General features: G+C 42.9%; 1 protein-coding gene across 1 annotated transcript; it reads left to right on the forward strand.

Annotated features, from left to right (window-relative positions):
- Window positions 1-4,745: 4,745 nt before the first annotated feature.
- On the forward strand, window positions 4,746-6,243 carry LOC130091302 (uncharacterized). The gene is made up of 5 exons (XM_056259120.1): window positions 4,746-4,828; window positions 4,958-5,071; window positions 5,271-5,438; window positions 5,652-5,768; window positions 5,918-6,243. The coding sequence occupies exons 1-5, from the start codon at window positions 4,780-4,782 to the stop codon at window positions 6,115-6,117; spliced, it is 648 nt and encodes a 215-aa protein (XP_056115095.1). The 5' UTR covers window positions 4,746-4,779; the 3' UTR covers window positions 6,118-6,243.
- Window positions 6,244-20,569: the final 14,326 nt, after the last annotated feature.

Genomic DNA, 20,569 nt, shown 5'->3' on the forward strand with positions numbered 1-20,569 from the left:
CGAGGGAACAGTTTAAGAATTCGTGAGTAGGTCTACGGTTTAAACTTGAGGGGACGGATTGCAAAACCGTCGTCACGGAATATATATATTTTTTTAAATTCACAGACGCTCCATATTATCTAAATGTTCTGGATCAACGCAAATAAAATGCAGAAATCAAATTTCTTATTTTTGTAAAAAAATAAAAATAAAAAGCTTATGTCAATTATTTGATGTTCAATTAAATAAGCAATGTAGGCTATATAAGGAAAATAAGTTTGTATGTGAATATTTTTTCACCAGTCTAAAAACTAATAAAGAAGAAAGCATGTTTTTCAATTAGGAGTTAAAGGAAAAACGAATGGACGAAAAAGTAGCCTACCCCAGGAGTGGTGGGAATGTGATGTGAATAGCTTCACAGAGACGCTGTTTTTTGAAAACTTTCGGATGTTGAGGGCAACTTTTGATTATCTCTGTCAGAGATCGACTGACAGAATGTCTGACTCGCTGGCGCATAATTTGTGACAAATGTCGATGTAGATTGACGTAAAAGTCGCATCAAATCCGCCTTGGTTGTTCACACTGCGGCAGTATTGAAAAAAATCAGACCTGGATCTGATTCAGGACCACATATGGAAGTGGTCTAAATCTTATTTGAAAAAATCAGATCTGGGCCAGATTTGACTCTTCACACTACTTCTGAGGAAGTCTGACCTGGTCACTTGACCCCCAAAAAATCGGATTTGGGCCACTTTTGCCTGCAGTCTGAACGGCAGTCTAAGTCAACGACAGGCAATTTTTGCGGTTTAAATTAAATTTCCTCGTCAGAAACAAAACCATGGAAAATTTCAATCAACATGATAAGTTAACTTAGCTAACTTACCGTCCAATGCAAGACATAGCAGAAAGAAAAATCTAGCATCCTCAGAAATGATACATTACACTACACTGGCACTACCATTACTTTGATCGAGATAAAACTGTTATATATAATATATAAACTGTTATTAAATAATTTATATAACTGAATCATGACATTTACCTCAGAGGACGTGTTGCTCGACGAGGATTGCTACTTCCAATCTTGAGGATAAAAAATGCTGCGAAGCTCCCTCCCAGCGCGACGGCGCCAAGTGAAGAAGGGGTGGAGTTACGAGGTTTCTCAGACAGTTGAAGTGTCCAATGGAGTTAAGAGGTTTGCTCACAAGCTATTTTCAACACTTTCGATTGGTTAATAATTTGCAAAAATAACAGACCCACGTGGAGACTGACCAATAGCCTCGATTTGTGAAAAAATATGAAATTGACCAAATTTGGACATACGAGGTTTCTGCCCGACAGCGACGATATGTTGTACTGCCCGGTCTCCGCCCAGTTCATATGTGTATTCTCCACGTTACATCCCTTCGGGCAGAATGTGTCTTCCGCAGTGTCCCTTCCTTCCATGTACAGGGAACGCTTTCCCAGTGAGCCTGTAGGAACAGCAGTGACTTCCCTGGCCTAAAGCCCTGTCCCTTCTCCGCCTTAAATTGCGGGGGGATCAGGAGGCTTTTTGTCTAGGCACTGGAAGGTGGCAGCTTTAGTGGCGTGTTCAATGGTTGATCTCCATTCAGTCGACGTCGACTATGTCTGACGTTCTCGACTTAAAGGGAACGTCCTGGTTGCGTATGCAACCCACCGTTCCCTGAAGTAGGGAACGGAGGACATAGTCCCCTTGCCACTACCGCTGGACCACCGCTGACTCCGAGTTACGCTCGGCTCCTCAGCGAAAAAGCAACTAGTGCGTGCATCCACTTCCGTATTTATACCCGCGCTGCGGGGGCAAAGTGTGTGATGTCATCATGCACGGCAATTCCATTGGCTCGTTCCTTTCTTTGAATCATCATCATCATCATCATCATCATCATCATCATCATCATCACAATCTTAATCACAATCTTAATCAACCTGGGGTTGAGATCATTTTAAGTTTTTAATTGCAGAGCCTGAAACATTTAAACCCTTATTTACTTTTACTTATAACATATATTTCATCAGATAAAAAAAATTGTGATTTGAAAAAGTGGTTTAAATGTGATAATTTACTGTATTAATCAGTATACAAACATATACAGTATAAAAATGTTTATCCCAATGACAAAATAATTGTTTAGCTGTTTCCCTTTGCACTTTGCATGACAACAGATCTTTGTATTACTCACCCATGTACCAGAATATCATAAATCAAGCTAGTCTCTTGGTTCCGTCTGTGGTGAAATACCATCACAAAACGTTCAGACCCATTGTAATTTTGTTCCTCATATTTTAATTTTGATTGTATAAGGATTGTTTAAAAAATTTGATGCTTTATGTTTTCTTTGGAAGACTCTTTATACTGTATGTCTGTATCAATTTCTAAAACTAACAGACAAACAACAACGTCAACAACGAAGGACAAACAATCCTTCGGATGAGACGTTAAACCGAGGTCCTGACTCTCTGTGGTCATTAAAAATCCCAGGATGTCTTTCGAAAGAGTAGGGGTGTAACCCCGGCATCCTGGCCAAATTTGCCCAGTGGCCTCTGTCCATCATGGCCTCCTAATCATCCCCATATATATATACACTGATTGGCTTCATCACTCTGTCTCCTCTCCACCAGTAAGCTGGTGTGTGGTGAGCGTTCTGGCGCACTATGGCTGCCGTCGCATCATCCAAGTGGATGCTGCACATTGGTGGTGGTTGAGGAGATTCCCCCTTCCATGTGAAGCGTAGACTTGTAGTCGAGACCGCCTAAACCGAGACCAAGACACTACCAAGACCAGATGGTATCGAGACCAAGACAAGACCAAGACCAAGACCAAGACAGACCAAGTCGAGACCAAGACCAAGTCGAGACTAAGACCGAGACCAAGTCGAGACCGGAGGGGAAAAAAACATTAGTGTTGAAGCTAAGCAATAACTTGTCAAATGTTGTTTTGCATTTGCCTGCCTATCTCTGCTGATTTCGAAGTCTCCAAATGAATCCATTCTGCAACTTTTAAATACATAATTATATTTTTAAAAACGAAATTATAGGCTTAAGTGCAGGATCCGAAAGTTGGTCGTTTTTGTCGCTATGGTTACACACACACACACACACACACCGTTGGCGGTGCGCTCAAAGTCATCTGTCAGTTGTGCAGTTACCCAAAATCTCCTGAATGAAGGTAAAACCCATCATGTCACTGATATGTGTTTTACTAAATATTAATATATCAAAAACTGTACATGATATGTGTTTTTTAAATCAAGTGATCAAAGTGCTCGTTGCCGCTGCGATCAGTGGCGCGGATACAGTGTTTTCTCGCGTGGCTCGCGCGCACCGCACTGTCTTCACTCGGACGCGCGCTTGAATGCGTTGCGGATATCGTCGTGACTCGTGGATATTGTAGTATTGTATTGCTCAATCCCCGGACCACTATGTCGGTCTGAGACAGCGAGACCTAGACAAGACCGAGAGGTCCGAGACCAAGACAAGACCGAGACCAAAGACCGTCAAGGCCGTGACAAGACCGAGACCACGTAAAAGTGGTCTCGAGACCGGTCTCGAGACCAAGACCGGTCTCGAGACATACATCACTAGTGAAGCGCTTTGAGTGCCTAGAAAAGCGCTATATAAATGTAATGAATTATTATTATTATTATTATTATTTTAACAGTTTTTTCCTGAAATTTTGATTTTGGATGTAGGAATTTGGATTTTGATCATAGTAATAATTTTTCAAGGTTGTCCATAGTTTTCAAAGATTTTCAAAGCAGAGGAAGTTTAGAATGGATTGAAGAGGTAGGGAATAGAGTAAACAATGAGCTGACAGAAAATTTCATATCACTTCATCACACTCATACTTGATTCACGGAATGATTATGTTAATATAATATCATTTGGTTTCACTTTATTTGGATGGTCCCTTTAACACATTCAGTTGACTATTATAAGTAACGTTGCACCTACATCTCTATTAACTCTCACTAGAGTGTTTGAGTATTAGTAGACTGGTAGGGTTAGGGATAGAATAAGTTGACATGTAGTTGCAAAGTTACTTATAGTCTGTAGAATGTCTGTTGGGGAGCATCACAATTAAAGAGTTAGCAGATATTAAGCAGACAGTCTACTAATACTCTAATGAGAGGTAGTTGACATGTAGTTGCAAAGTTACTTATAGTCAACAGAATGTTCAAAAGGGACCATCAAAATAAAGTGTTACCTATCATTTTTCTGCTTTCTTCGTATATCTTGTTTTTTGTTGCTGTCATCTTTCACACATTATGATAATTTGTTGACACAGATTAAACTATTAATCCAATGATAGTAAAAACCCCACACAGTAGTTAAAAAATATGAACACAATGTTTACAGTGGTTTATTATAGTGACTGTAGGGATGGTTGAGCAATACTGTAGCTCACAAGAGCAGTATGTAATGCGAATTGAAGCTAATGCAATAGGTTATTTTGCAGGATACGAAAGTGGGGAAAACAAAACATTGTTCTTAAGGTCATCGTCAAGCTACAGGCCATACTGTAATAAAAAAAAATTGAAAATGATTTTGAAGTATGACACCTTTATGAAACAATAATATGAACATAATTAAAACATAGCGATATGAACATGACTTCCCCTGGCAAACAATATCAAGCTTCTCTTTTTGTGTACTTCACCAAAATACTGCATATTAATTAAAAACACCCCTGCAACCACCACCAACCAACTCCCCTTTATAAGAGTTGCAGTTAGATGTTCAGACAACAAGACATTTACTTCACTCCACAGGCCTTTCAACATGATTTTTTTCTTAGGACTCCTTCTCACCTCTTCATTCATCCACGCAGGTATGCTCCAGTAACAGGTGTACATTTGCTTTACTGAATATAATTAAAAGTTTTGTTACAATGAATTTGAATATTACACTATTTCTTCTTTAAATGTCACATTCATTTATTAATGTTTTTGTTGAACAGTTCACATGCTGCAGTGTTTTTTGTGTGACTCTTCATTCTGTGAGAAGCCATTTTTAACAAACTGTCGCTCAAATCAGTATTGTGCCACCCTGAGGACTGATGGAACTTTTTCAGGTTAGTTTTAGACACGTCTAATTTTCTTTCTTTCTTTAATATTCTAACATTTTAAAAAAATATACAATTTGATTAAAAAAAAAAAAAAAACAGCAAAAAAAAAAAAAAATTCCACTCTTCATTCCTGTTAAAAAGAGTAATGTTATGGAATACATGCACAGTCCTCTTACATTTGTGTTGTATTGTTTCTCTGGATTAGGTTTTAATTTTACAGTAGTAGAGAGGTTTTGCCTATTGAATGCTGTTTGTGCACTGCTGAATGCAAATGGCACAACATTCATTGCTTCAGTTGCTGTTGGTCAGACAAGTGTAACTTCAACCCTCTCCTGCTGCAACACTAATGGATGTAACAAGAATAATTTTGATGGTAAGATAATTTAATGCATTTAATACAGTGTTTTCATCAAAACATTATTATTAAAATCAGAAAAGAACAGTATTTGGACCTGTATATCTGATTTGCTTAATGGTCTATTTGCTGATAATTAACAAGGTACATTTGAAAGGTTTGGATGACTTTCTATGTCTGTAAAATACTATTTAAAAATGATTAACCCTTTAGTGCAACTCTGATTTTTAGCACCAAACAAAACCCCAAATGGACTGAAGTGTAAATCATGCCACAGCTTTTATGATAAACAGTGTGATTCTGATATGGTCTGTGTGGGTAATCAGGACCGCTGCCTTAATGACACAGGTGAGACAGATATATCAGTAATATCAATAATAAATTAAGAGTGTTTTGAGAAAGACAGCATTTATAATATCTGAAAATTTCAAAATATTGATCTGGAACTGATCCTAATCACCAGTGTTATTTTATTTTAATTTTTCTTGTATTCTCAGCTTCTTCGTTGCCTTATGATTATGATTTTGGAAACAACACCTTGAACGGTTGTATCTCAAGAACTCTTTGTCAGCCTTCAAACTTTGGAAATGTGACATGCTATGAAGGGAGCTTCTACAAAAATGGTGTCATTTGGTTGAATAATGTCAACTTCAATCTCCCACTTCTGAGCTTTATTACCATTGTTTTGTTGCTGTAGGATAACTTAAATACACAAAATATCATATACAAATCCTTGGCTCCATATAGTTAGATTTTAACTTGATATCCATTTCAGCTTTTGTGACTTACACTATGATTCAAAAGTACGGGAATCAGTAAGATTTAAAAAATATATAAATTATTTAGCAAGAATGCATGAAATTGATCAAAAGTGACAGATAATTATAATGTTTATAATATTTCTATTTTAAATATATAATTTCTAACTTGTTCATCAAAAAAAGCCAGAACATTTTGTAATCACGGTTCCCACAAAAATAAGCAGCACAATTGTTTTCAACATTCATAATAAGACAATTTTCTTGAGCAGCAAATCAGCATATTTAAATGATTTCTGGAGGATCATGTGACACTGAAGACTGGAGTAACAGCTGCCTAAAATTCAGTTTTACCATCACAGGAATAAATGACATTTAAAATATATTAAAAAGAAAACAAATATTTTAAATGGTAATATTTCACGATACTGCCGTTTTTTACTACATTTTTGATCAAATAATTTGCTGGCTTAGTGTGCAAGGCACTTCTTTTAAAAACAAAGATCTTACCAACCCCAAACTTCTGAACTGAAAGTAGTATAGGAATAGTTTGGATCTGAGCTATTATCTGGGAAAAAATAGTAGGATATATTATGTAAGCTGTTTATTCATATGTCACTTAAATCATAGAACATGTTTGTGGTATAATATTTGCATTTCTCTTGTCAGGTTTCAAATAAGCAGAAGTTAAAAGATTGTACTTGCTATTTTTTTCACAAAGAACATTAAATGTTTACCTTAAGTATTTTATCCAGACGTATAGCCTATATCTGTATCTTGATACTGTGTGTGTCTACATTAAATGCATTTAAAGCATATCACAGCCTGGATGCTTACAATTTTACAATCTTCTTAGCAGAAAGGCTGGGAATTTTTGTTTGAACAATTTGGACAACAATTGTCTTGTGTTTGGTGAGGCTTGAGCAAGTCAAATGGCGTCAAAAACGTTGCTAAGATGATGCCCTGGGAGGTTGTTAGTGGCCATTGCACTTGCATAGCTGTTTGGTTCAGTCTGTATATGCAAATAATAAATTACATTGCAAACTGTATGCTAGTAAACTAATTGCTATGTGCCATTATTAGGCTACTTTAAACATTTCAAAATGTGTGTACTTAGGTTAGATGACATTTGTAGCCATATTGCTGCAATCCTTGTTGCCATGGAACAATGTGAAAGAGAATATAAATGACAATATATGCAAAATATATTTTCAAGTATACAGTCACATACAGATATGCAATGCAACACACACATTAACAATAATGATAATACATGCCATAGACTTGCTGCAGGTGGCATGTGGATAAACTGCAGTGTCCATAATGTAAGACAATTTACAATTTTCCTTGCACAAAGCTTGCTCAAATTATTCTGTGTAAAGAAACAAACAAACAAAAAATCAATAGAAAAAAATGTTATTCACTTACCCGAATAAAAATGTGTGCTGAATATCATAAAGGTGCTAGTTGGTATTCAGCCTTCTTGCTCCAATGCTGCAATCCGGCGTCACATCATTTTTCGGAAAACTAAACGCTTTAATTTCTGAATATAAGTAATTTCCGGGCCTGAGGGAGCATCCAACCAATGAACAACATGGACCTAATTTTCCTTTTGAATAGCAAGATTATAATAATTTTATAATAATAATTATTGCAATCCTACTATGACGTTTATTGCGACGTTTTTCCACTTCGTCCCCTTGGAATTATAAGGTTCTATCTGCGTTCTGAGCAGTTTTGAGATATTGAGCTTCAAAGTTTTTGCATTACATATAGGAAAATTTATATGGGGAACAAGTTTCTTTCAAACATGAAAATAACAGGGACCCTAAATGTATTCTAAATATACAATATCAAAATCCTCTCAAATTTGTAAATGTTTTTTTTTGGAATGGGTCAAACGCAGATAGAACCTTCTAATTCTAAAAAAAACACTTTTCGCTTAGAATTATAAGGTTCTATCTGCCAAAACATTATTTGAACATTAAATATAAAATTAATGTTGTAACAATGTCTCAACATGTGTTAGAAAGTAAAATTTTATCCTTTCTATGACATTTATTTCATATTTTTTAGCACTTCCATGTATTTAGGACATTTCAAATTAAGCAAGGTAGGTCTAAATATTTTGTCCAGTGCAGAATCTTAATTTTCGTTACCAATTTGGTGGGTAATTAAACACATTATTGCAGAAATTGTTACTTTAATCTTTCTTTTGTTTAGACAGAAAGCAGCTACTGTAATACATCTGAGCAGGACTTTATTCCAGCTAAAGTGGGCCAGGTGAAATGGCTTTCTCTCTAGACATCAGTATGGCTGAAATAACATGCTAACGTTTATTGTTGTAATTAAGACCCCATCAATGAAATTGTTAACTATTTGACCTTTAAGGCTTAAAATTGTAAAAATTAAGACATTTCAAGACTTTAAAAACTACAAGAAAATCGACATGCTTCAGCAAATTAATTCATAAAGTTTAATAATCATTGAAAAATTATTCACTGACTATTATGATCACAAAAAATGTCAGACTAATTTTTTAATCACACACACACACACTCTCTCTCACTCACACACTTTCACACACACACACACACACACACACACACACACACACACACACACACACACACACACACACACACACACACACACACACACACACACACACACACACACATTCACACACACACTCACACACGCGCGCGTGCACACACACACACACACACACACACACACTTTCACACACTTTCACACACTCGCACACACAGTCACACACACACTTTCGCACACACACACATTTTCACACACTCGCGCACACACACACACACTTGCATGTTAAATGTTTTTTTTTTAAATATTCAATTTACCCACTGCATATTTGTATAATTCAGATAATAATAACTATAATAATAATAGTTATTAATAATAACCTCATTGATAATTAATAATAATAACCAATACACTATAAAGAAAATGGCCAAATTGAAGCCACTTCATAACACTACACAATTTAGTGAATATTTAATTTACTGTAAATGTATAGCATTATGCCTTTATGGGGTTTCTTTTTGTCTTTAAGGAAAAAGCCTGCGACATGACATATAAAGTTGATTCTGATTGGTCCTCTTCTGTGCATTCGAAGTGCTGATTGGCTCACGCAGATAGAACCTTATAGAGCCAAGTTAGAGTTCGATTTTGTAGATAGAACCTTTTTGTTTTTTCAATAAAAAGTCCCACAATGGACACAATTTAAAAAAAACACATCACATAATGTAAATAAGTTGTCACAGAATAAGAATATGTGAATAACTCAATTTTGACAAAAATGTCAGATAGAACCTTATAATTCCAAGGGGACGACTTGTTGTGCTGGGCCATTTTGCAGTGGGAAGAAATAAATTGGATTCCATTTACAGCCTTGAACTGATTTCTCTCCTCGTTCTGAGCTGGTGAGCGAGTTTTATGGCAGCAAATCAATGCCAATAATAACCGAGCGCACAACTGATGCTAGCGCGCGTAGTCGACTGATTGGGATCACGCTTAGAGAGCCTGTCATCTTCGAGTACTATTAAAACGAGCCAATGAAATTGGCGTGCGTGAAATGCATCACACACTCCGCCCCCGCGCCGCGGGTATAAATACGGAAGTGGATGCACGCACTAGTTGTCTTTCACTTCGGAGCCGATCGTCTTTGATGTCTCTGAAGAGTGCTGTTGTTTACAAAGAGTGAGTGTCGGTGTTCTTCTGGAAAACTCTCCCAGTGCTGGTGGTTTCTACAGCGCGAGTGCAGTGGTGATCGCGAGCTTTGATCTCTCAACTGCTGTTTTAACAGCAACAAATTTCTAAAGGTTTGTGTGTGTTGACGGCTGGTTAGAGGGCAGAAAAGTGAGTGCTTCACTGTTTCAGTTCACTGTTCAGTGTTGCCGCGGTCAGTCCCCTGTGTGCTCCGGCACTGGTGACGGGTCCTGTTTCCTGAAAGAGCAACACGGGTGCGTTTGCGTCTTTTAAAAAAAAATAAAAAAATAAAAGATTTTTTTTTTTTTTGAAAGATGTCATTCCACCTGTGCGTTTCTGGATGCGGTCGTTCCCTTTTCCTCTCTAACGGTCACAATTGTTGCATCACGTGTTTGGGCTTACAGCACGCTGAGGCAGCTTTTGTGGGCGGTACATGTTCCCATGGCAGGAATATGACTGTCGCGGTGTTGAGATCGAGACTTGCCTTCGTCCGCGAAGCGCGAGTCCCCATTACCATGCCCCACCCCCGGGTGCCGTGTGGGATGGGTGAACGGAGGATAGTGATGGAGATCTCGCCCGGTAACCATTCCCTGTTGGCTCCTCACTCCTCCATCACACTGTAGCCGATGGAATTCCTGTTGAACGTGGTGGTCCCTCTGTAATGGACCGATCAGCCGTTTCATTTGGGGTTCCCCCAGAGGACAAGATGTCGATAGCAGCATCGGTGGGTGAGCTGGCCTCTGGAGATGACGACTCGGCTGTGTTTTCTCCCTCTGGGAGTTTAACATTGCCCGAGCCAGATCCAGAAATGTCAGCTATGCTGAAACGGGCCGCCGAGGCTGCCGGGCTCGAGTGGAACCCTCCACCGTGTCCCGTTCAGTCTCGGTTGGAGGATTGGTATCTTGGGGCGGGCCGCGCTGGTTCTCAGCTCGCCGCCCCAGTGCCTTTCTTTCCCGAAGTGCATGGAGAGCTTTACAGGTTGTGGATGGCACCTTTCTCTGCCAGAAACTGCCTGAACAGCTTTTCCCCCTCACTACCCTTGATGGAGGAGCGGTGAAGGGTTGCGAGGTTATCCCTCCAGTGGAGCGGTCTGTCACGACACAGGTGCACCTGTGTCCGGCGGCCGCTACCTTTTGGGGGGATCCTCGTCTCCCCCCTATGGCCTGTGAGTTCTCGTCCGTTCCGACGGGCAGAACTTACAAAGCCTGTGGGCAAGCCGCCTCCTCTTGCGTGCCATGGCGCTGCTACAGGTCTGTCAGGCCAGGGCACCCATGGACATGCACGAGGGTAGCCCAGACCGTGCGCTCATAGGTGAGCATCGCACTGCATCTGACCTCGCCCTCCGGGCACGAGTGTTGTGGCATGCGCGATCGGTCTGGCGGTGTCCACCTTAGTGGTTCAGGAGCGCCATCGTTGGCTCAGCCTGGTTGATATGGCGGATGCGGACAAGGTTCGGTTCCTGGTCTCCCCAATTTCCCAGGTTGGGCTGGTCGGCGACACGGCGGAGAACTACGTCCAACAGTTCTCTGCCGCCCAAGTGCAGACGGAGGCCATCCGGCACATCCTGCCCGGCGGCCCGCTGCTGCCTCCACCCTGCCGCCGGTGGTATTTCCTCCGCCTGCTCGTCGCCGAGGGCGTTCCCCTGCCGCCGCTCCCACTGGGCCTCCGCAGCAGCCTCCAGCCAGCCCTCAGCATGGAGCCGGCCGCAGTAAGGACGCCCAGCCCGCTCCAGGCGCTGCCAAGCCAGGTGGCAAGCCACAGCGAAAGAATTCCGGAGCGGGCCGCTCAGGGATGGAGGAGGATGCTCTGGGAGTTCGTCACCAATCCACTCCCTCCCCCCGGGTGAGGGCCGGGTGGAGTCTTTGTTTGTGTGTGTCTGTTCCTCCGCTGCTCCCAAAAGAAGCGGAGCAAGCGGTACCCACACTCCAAAGAAGAGCAAATTCCTCTGTTCCTGGGTTCCAAGAGGGCGAGTCTGGCGGTGTGCGACCCTGTCAGCCTTGCACCCCTCAGCCCCCTCTTGTTCGCCAGCATGGCAGCTGGGTGCGGTTCGAGGACCCGGTCATCCGCCTTCTCACGCATCCCTGGCCGTCTCGTGGAGACAGGTAAGTGTCATACACCACACTCAGACCCTGCTTCGGGCCGCCTCCAGGCCTTCCGAGCCGGGTCCCTGTCCTCCACCTCGCTGCCCCACCTCGGGTACTTCTGTGGTTCCCTGGCCCCTGGCACGGTGTGTGTAAGCCTGAAGATGCTTCTGAATCTCAGATTCATTTCGCTTGGCTTCGCCCTGGCTCAGTGATATTCATCATACCTAGGTGTTGAGCTGAGATGCTCCTAAGATTAGTGATATTTATCACACCTACGTGTTGAGCGCTGCTCCTGTCCTGTGTACGCACGTCGCAGTCCTACTGGCGAAGGACGCGATGTTGCCTCTCCTCCAGCCGATATGACGGCCGGTTTCTATAGACCCGTACTTCATTGTACCCTAGATAGGTGGTGGGTTATGGCCATCTTGGACCTGTGTCAATTGAAACGGGACCTTTTTCGAAAGCCTCCATTCAATTACTACACAGAGATGCATTTTCAAATGCTCCGTCCCCAAGGTTGGCCTGCAGCATTTGACCTGAAGGACAGTACTTCAGATCTCTATCCTTCCGCTCCACAGACCATTCTGTGTTCTGGCGTCGAGGGTACGAGGTATCAGTACAAGTCCTACCCTTCGAGTGCTCCATAGCCAGTTGGGTCTTCAGGTCAACTGGAAGAGAGTAATCTCGCCCTCGGGCTGAGTATCTCTGTTTCAGTTCAGGAGAAGGACTCGGTCCAACACGTCTCTTCAAGAAGAGTGTGTTAGGCTAGTGCTAGAAGTGAGAAAGGGTTCCACTGAAAATTTCAAAGGCTCCTGGGGCATATGGCAGACGCAGCCGCTTGGCTTCCTCCATATGAAGACAGTTTCAGCACTAGTTTTTATGATCGAGTCCCGAGGTGACCGTGGCAGAGCGGCACGCCCTGTGTGATAAAAGATCACCCCGGCCTGCCGCCAAACTCTCAGCCCGTGTTCAGACCTTCAGGTCCACTAACACTGACTGAGGGGCCATGTACAAAGGGCATGCTTTAACGGAGGCCTGGGCGACCTCCGACTGTATTGGTATTCGTTGCCTCGAGTTGGCAGTTCACCTCGCTTTGAGCCACCGCTGCTCAGCGAGCTGGTACTGGTTTGAAAGGACAACATCGCGACCGTTGCGCTAAGCTTCCCTCGCATGTCACAACTCGCCCGTCACCTCCTCCTTGGAGTCAGAAGCTTCTGAGGTCGCTTCATTCCACTATAAAATTCTTCCAGCCTGCTCAATCGTGCCGCCATCGAGCCTCACGACAGCTATGGCCAGGGAGAGTGGAGACTCCAATCCCCTGGCGGTCCAGCTGGGCAGGGACCACTTCGGGGCCGCACAGTTGCATCTGTTGCCCCTCCGGACTCGTCCCTCTGCCAGTTGTGTTTCTGTCTGAGCGGACATCCCTTGGATAGACACTGGCTTTCAGCTGACCCCGGGGCCCAGCAGAAATGCGTTCCCCAGTGAGCCTTCTAAGAAAGCGGCTATGCGATTCATTATCACTTGGCGCTGCTCAAGTTCAGTGATGTTCATCACACTCAGGTGTTGAGCAGAAATGCTCCTGAAGCTCAGTGAATTATCACATCTAGTGTTGAGCAGTGCTCCTGTCTTGTGCGTGCATGTCGCTTGCACCTATTGTGCTAAGTCAGGAGTGGAACAGGTCTTGATAGTTGCCCCTTTTTTGGCCCAACCAGATCTAGTTCCCTCGACAGCCTTCCTGACTTCCCCTGAATACTTTTCAGGGACGGGGCATGATGGCACCCGCGTTCAAAGAACTGGACGGGGAGGTTCAGGTTGCTATCTCAAGGATATGTGGTAGTGACCATCACTTCTGCAAGCACCCCCTTAAGTTAAGGCAGTTGTGCTTCGCTAGTTAGGAGTGGAACCTATTCGTTGAATGAGTCTTCTCTCCGTGAGGAGATCCTGAGAGCGTTCGGTCATTTCAGTGCTCTCTTTCCTGCAAGTTGGGTTGGAGTAGGCTGTTCCTTCACCCTCAATATGATACAAACATCATATGCAGAAGTATGGGAAGCACGTCCTGATCGTCAGGTTCCTGAGGGAGCAAGGGTCATCCTTGCGCCCCTCTTTATCCTCTTGGGCCTGTCTCTGGTGCTATTACAATCAGAGACCGCCCCTGAGCCACTGCAGGCAGTGAGTTAAAAATTCAGTTTTTTTTACAGTTCTCCTGCTCGCATGGTCTCTTCTAGAGGGTAGGGACTTGCTCGCTTTTGGTCAACGACTTGTGCCTGGAATTCGGGCCTGCTAACTCTCACTAGCTGAGACCCCGGGCTGGATATGTGCCCAAGGTTCCTACCTCTCCCTTAAAAGGACCAGGTGGTGAGCCTGCAAGCACTGCCTGGAGGAGGCAGACCCAGACCTGGCTTTCTCTGTCCGTCCGCTTCATTGCGGGGTTACGTGCACAGAACGCAAGTCATAGGACCTCAGATCAGCTCTTATCTGTTAAGGAAATCAGCAGAGAGGGAAGGCTGTTTCCAAGCGAGGTTGGCCCACGGATGTGGCTGCCTTCATCTTGGTGAATTCCCGAGATGCACATGTCCACTTAGGTGGTGAGCTCCTCTTAAATGAGAGTGTGCTCCTGCTTAGGCGTTGACACAGAGTGCTTCGCTGACAGATATTCTAGAGTTGAGGGCTGGGCGACACTTTAGCCGAACCGCTGCTTCCTGTGGGCTCCCTTCACATGAAGCCAGTTTCACTGTAAGCCCGGTTCGTTGTGTCGGCTTGCTGCGCCATTCCCCTCCTATGGACTGGATACGTGCGCAATTCTTGCTCCAGTTGAGTTCCCCTTTTTTAGCCGAACCCTGTCGAGTTCCTCCATACCCTTCGGCAACGGACATGGCGGAATGTCCGAAGCCAGGCCTATCACTCGTATGCTCTGGTGAAACCTGTGTTAGGCTGGGTCCATATGCTGTGATCCCTACGGCGATCCCATATGTGTATTCTTCCACACTACGGCTCCCTGCGGCGAGCCCATGTCTTCCCTTGGCAGAGCCTGCTCTGCCGTCACTGTCCGGTTGAGTCTCCCCCTGTCATAGGCTGGAGCCACCCCAGTGACATTCCATATGTTCTACTGCCCGGTCTTCCGCCCAGTTCATATGTGTATTCTCCACATGTTACCTCCCTTCGGGCAGGATGTGGCTTCCGCAGCGTCCCTTCCTTCCATGTTCAGGGAACTCTTCCCAGTGGTCCTGTAGGAACAGCAGTGACTTCCCTGGCCTAAGCCCTGTCCCTTCCCCGCCTAATTGCGGGGGGATCTGGAGGCTTTTGTCTAGGCGCTGGAAGGTGGCAGCACTAGATGGCGTTTTTATTGGGATCCCAATCAGTCTACACGTCGACTACGTCGAACGTGAGCGACTGAAAGGGAACGTCTCGGTTACGTATGTAACCCTCGTTCCCTGAAGGAGGGAACGGAGACGTAGTCCCATAGCCACTATTGCTGGACCACCGCTGACTCCGAGTTACGCTCGGCTCCTCAGCGAAAAACAACTAGTGCGTGCATCCACTTCCGTATTTATACCCGCCGGCGCGGAGGCGGAGTGTGTGATGCATTTCACGCACGCCAATTTCATTGACTCGTTTTAATAGTACTCGAAGATGACAGGCTCTCTAAGCGTGATCCCAATCAGTCGACACGTCGACTACGTCTCCGTTCCCTCCTTCAGGGAACGAGGGTTACATACGTAACCGAGACGTTATTAGCATTGCAAATGTACCCAATTTTTTATACATTTTTACGTAATATAAGTGGTTCATTATGTTTTCTATTAAATGTAAAAGGGGTTCTGGCTTCTCAAGTTAAGATACAGTACACAGCATGAATTATAGCTTACAAATGCCTTTTCAGAATTTGCTACACAATCAAGAGGAACACAATTAAACCCAGAAAATGATTAAACCCAGCTTAAACCCAGCAAATTAGATATTAAAATATTATATAGTGATCTTAATCATCTAACTTTTTGTAAGCTAATAATCCAATAAGAGAAATTACATGCAAAGTGAGATAACATGAGATAAAGTGAGAAAACCCCAAATTCAAAATTAGAATATTGTAAAAAGGTTTTCATAAGCTGTAAGCCATAATCATCAAAATTATAACAAATAAAGGCTTGAAATATCTCACTTTGCATGTAATGAGTCTATATAATATATTAGTTTCACCTTTTAAGTTGAATTACTGAAATAAGTTTCACCTTCACCTACCACTATATTCCAATTCACCAATATTTACGTTTACCCAACCAAAATTATATTGGTTCTGAAAACCTCAGAAATGTAAAAAGTGTCCATTGAATAGTTGCAAATCTAACAAGGGCTTTGGATGAAAGATACATTACTTGTTTATATCAATAAGCAAGAGTTGTTGTGTAAGCTTTTTATTATCACCCTGTGTATTACTATTATGTCAATTTTGAGTGGTTCATTATATTTTCTATTAAATGTAAAAGGGGTTCTGGCCTCTCAAGTTAAGATACACACAGCATGAATGATTACACCCCTCTGAAACCCAACAAATTCAGACATTTTTCTTTACATCTAGGACACATTTTCTTTTCTTTTTTCTTTTTTTAAATGTTATGTTCAGATGGGGTGTAATCATTTATACTGTGTATTTGCCTCATACTTTCTCTTATTAGGTTATTAGCTTACAAAAAGTTAGATGATTAAGATCACTATATAATATTTTAATATCTAATTTGCTGGGTTTAATAATTTACTGGGTTTAATTTTGTTCCTCTGTATTCTGTAGCAAATTCTGAAAAGGCATTTGTAAGCTATAATTCATGCTGTGTACTGTATCTTAACTTGAGAAGCCAGAACCCCTTTTACATTTAGACAACATAATGAACCACTTATATTAGTAAAAATGTATAAAAATGTGGGTACATTTGCAATGCTAATAACCATGGATATGCGTCATTACAGTCTGTAAATATCTCTTAACAACACAATACAATCACTAGTAAGACTTCCTGTTAATAAAGTATCTGGGAAGAATCTATTCTATATTAACAATGAATTAAATCACATTACACATTAATAAACCACAATAAATAAAACAAATTAAGTGATGTCTCAAGTCAAGTGAATTACGGGTCATTGGACAGGAGTCCAATCACAACTGACTTCCGGAAAAGGGGAAGTAACCAATGACATTCGAGGTTATTAAAACAGTAAGTCCCGCCCCTCGACTGCCCAAAATAAAACTGTTCGAGCGAGCAAAAGCAGCAGGCGAGAGCAGATCAAGCGCGAGAGTGTGGGGAATGATCATGCGCGCGCGCGATGGCTTGTATTGCGTGCAGAGGAGATGCCATGCGTTCACGTGGTTTTTGAATGAGCTCGCGAGTTCCCGTTTCCTCGCGTGTAGATCTGTTATCCTCTCGCGGAAGTAATTTACCGCGCGCGCCAGCATCAGTTGTGCGTTAGGTTATTATTGGCATTGATTTGTCGCCATAGAGTTTCATCAACAATAAACACAAGCTCTTATCAGCCTCATCCAGCACATTTACGTGACATGTGATTAATAGTGGATAATTTCACACGCTTCCATGTCAAAGTGTCTGTTATCAGCGGCTTCTGTACACGTGTGCCAAGACATTTTAGAAATCCCGACCGGCTGATGTTTTACGGCCATGTCCGGAATAAAGAGTAGGCCTAATGGTAAACAGTAAACCTATATACATACAGTCAGGGTGATATTAAAGGACATAAACCGTGATATAAGATTTTGGCCATATTGCCCATCTCTAAGTCATTCATTCCCTGCGTGACCTGTACAGGCACGTCCACAAACCTCTTGCGTATCGTTTGGTCACACCAAAAGGTTTCACTATGGCCTCAAAGCTTCAGCACTGCTACTCACATCTCGATTGCTATGTCTGAGGTAAAACACGCCCCTCTCATTAGCATACAGAGGAAGAAATGTAGAAATAAATAAATGTGGAAATAAATAAATGTAGACATAAATACATATATACATAAATAAATGTGAAATTTAATAAAAGCATAAATAAAAGCAAAATAAATAAATGCATAAATAAAAAAATAAAAAAAAATAAATGTGGAAAAAAATACAATTATACATAAATAAGGAAATAAAAGTATAAATACTCATTTATTTTCGTTTTTTTTTTTACATTTCTTATATTTATTTATTTATTTATTTATTTATTTATTATGTCAGATGTGACATTCCATAGTGGATGCTGATGAGGTCCTTCAGAACATTGAAGAGGAAAGATACTTGAAGGTGAATGTTCTGAAGTCTGTGCAGTCCGAGGATTTCTGAAGAGAAGGTTTCGAAGTTGGAGCAGAAGGTCCTGAAAATGATGGGCATAAGCTTGGTCAATGATGCTGTTTCCGAACTCCCCGAAATTCCCTTCTTGCAGAGCGTCAGCTGTCAGTGAGCATCTGTCGGGCTAGTTTTGCTATGTTCCACTCATCAGCTCTAGTTGGACTCACGTCGGTGGCAGTTTGCCTGATTCACAGCATGTTGAATCGGCGTGTGGCAATCAGTGAGAGAGATCACTCTATAGGCTGTTCGGTTTAGCGAAGGAGTCAGTGCACAAGAATAAAATCAAAAGTGATGAAAGCGAGCAAAGAAGTCAAGACGGCACAGACAGAAGGCTGTTTTTTTACGTCATCTAATCTGAGCTTTCCAATGCTCAAATATTTTAAACATGTACCTGCAATGAAGAAAGGGATCAGTTCCCTTTCGAGGGAACTCGCGATGCGTCATCGACGCTTTGGGAACGCCCCCAGCGGGAATGCGTCTGAGCATCAATGTCAACTAGTCCAATGGAAAGAATGAGCGTCACGGGCGGGTGACGTCATGACCAAGAAGGGATAAAAGCACATCCTTTTCGAGGAAAGTGGCCAGGCTCGCGATCCTCAGGGTGCAGGACCCGCGTCTGCCGAGGCAGCGCGGAGAATGCATTCCTGTGGATCGCGAATAGGATCTCTTTACGGGGTTGGAGACGGGTCCGCGGATCTTATCTCCTCCCTTTCCACGAGGGATCCAGTGCTCTCTCGCCGGTCTCGGAAGCCCGCGCTGCGGTCTCTTCCGCCCGGGGAGAGAAATCAATGCTTCAGTGCTCTACCTCCGAGGAGGTAGATGTGCTGGGCATTGAAAGTGACACAATCATGGGGGAAGTGGATTTGCCATCTCTTCCCCAGCGTATGAGAAATATATATAGCCTATATATATATATGATAGTTTATATATTATATATAAAATAAAGTGAATATATATAAAGAATATATATATAAAAAATAATAATAAGCTGGTGGAGGTGTTTACTAAGGCTGTAGAAAAATTAAATATTTAATGGCCAGCAGAAATAAGGGGGCACTCGTCCTAAAAATAAAATAAATTGAACGAGTTTCCTTCCCTCTATTTTTCCACCTCCATCACGGGGCCTTCCATTTTTCCCGATCTGCACAGCGAGCTGTCTAGATCATGGAAAAAGCCTTACTCATCTTTTAGCCCCCACATTCATGTATATTCAGATATTTGGGGGTTAAGAGTTTTTAATCTAGTGGGAAAAGCATATATGGCAGTGGGTCTAGCATGAGCCTGCTTGCACACTATAGCAGTGCTGCAAGCATATCAGACTGACCTGCTGTGGTATTTGGACAGAAGTGAGGGAGTTTGGCCCAATGGGGTTTGAGAACTCCGTCGGGCCTCAGATTTATCTCTCAGGGATGGCAGCCCTTGTGGTCACTGAGAGACACCTCTGGCTCAATTTGATGGGAATCATGGAGAAAGATACAAGATAATCTCTCCCTCGCTATGACCAACCCCCTGGTGCTGCTGGGCGTGAGCAGCTCCAGCCGTCTAGTTTCTCATACACAACACAGCAGCCAAAGCCTTCAAAGCAGAAGCCGGATCCGAGGACCGTTCTTCATGCTGAGAAGGCTGCGGCTCAAAAGAAAATGTCTGGCGCCACCGGCGTCAGACCGGTGAGGGCAGCCCCAACCGGGGTGGAATGGTGTACACCTCATTATACGGTGCCTTTTACATCTCGGTACACTCAGGGGTCCGTTCTGCCAACCCCGCCACCCTTGGTGCTTCGGGGCGCAGCGTTCTCCAGCGAGCTTCTGGCGCAGCGTCAACTCGACATTGCGTCGGACTCGCGCCCTCTGAGGGGGGTTCGAAAACAGTCAGTTCGGGTGGTTCCTGCCAGTATGCTTCAGGTCCCCGAACTGGCTGTCTTTATTACACCAGAGGCCAGCCTCGAGGGGCTGGTTCCCTTGGTAGATTTTCTGGCAGCGCGGAAGCTACTGCCAAATATATCTCTATGGGTCCTGCAGTTAGTAGTAAGAGGCAGATTTGGTTCTCGTCCTCCAGGCTACAACGGGGTGTTGCTCACGTTAGTGCATTCCGAGCAGGCTCTGGTAATGGAGCAAGAGGTAAAGGCCCTGTTAGCAAAGAAAGCTATAGAGCAGGTGTACTCACCCGACATTGCGTCGGGTCTTTACAGTCGTTATCTCATTGTTCCAAAAAAGGATGGAGAGCTGCGTCACATACTAG

Source organism: Rhinichthys klamathensis, unplaced genomic scaffold, assembly GCF_029890125.1.
Source record: "Rhinichthys klamathensis goyatoka isolate OS25496 unplaced genomic scaffold, OSU_Roscu_1.1 h1tg000007l_1, whole genome shotgun sequence".
NCBI lineage: Eukaryota > Metazoa > Chordata > Actinopteri > Cypriniformes > Leuciscidae > Rhinichthys > Rhinichthys klamathensis.

Bases quoted from the DNA above. Each gene is read 5' to 3' on its own strand.
- LOC130091302 (XM_056259120.1), top strand. From the start codon at position 4,780: ATGATTTTTTTCTTAGGACTCCTTCTCACCTCTTCATTCATCCACGCA. The intron at 5,439-5,651 runs GTAAGATAATTT...TCTGATTTTTAG, and splicing joins TAACAAGAATAATTTTGATG to CACCAAACAAAACCCCAAAT. The intron at 5,769-5,917 runs GTGAGACAGATA...TTGTATTCTCAG, and splicing joins CCGCTGCCTTAATGACACAG to CTTCTTCGTTGCCTTATGAT.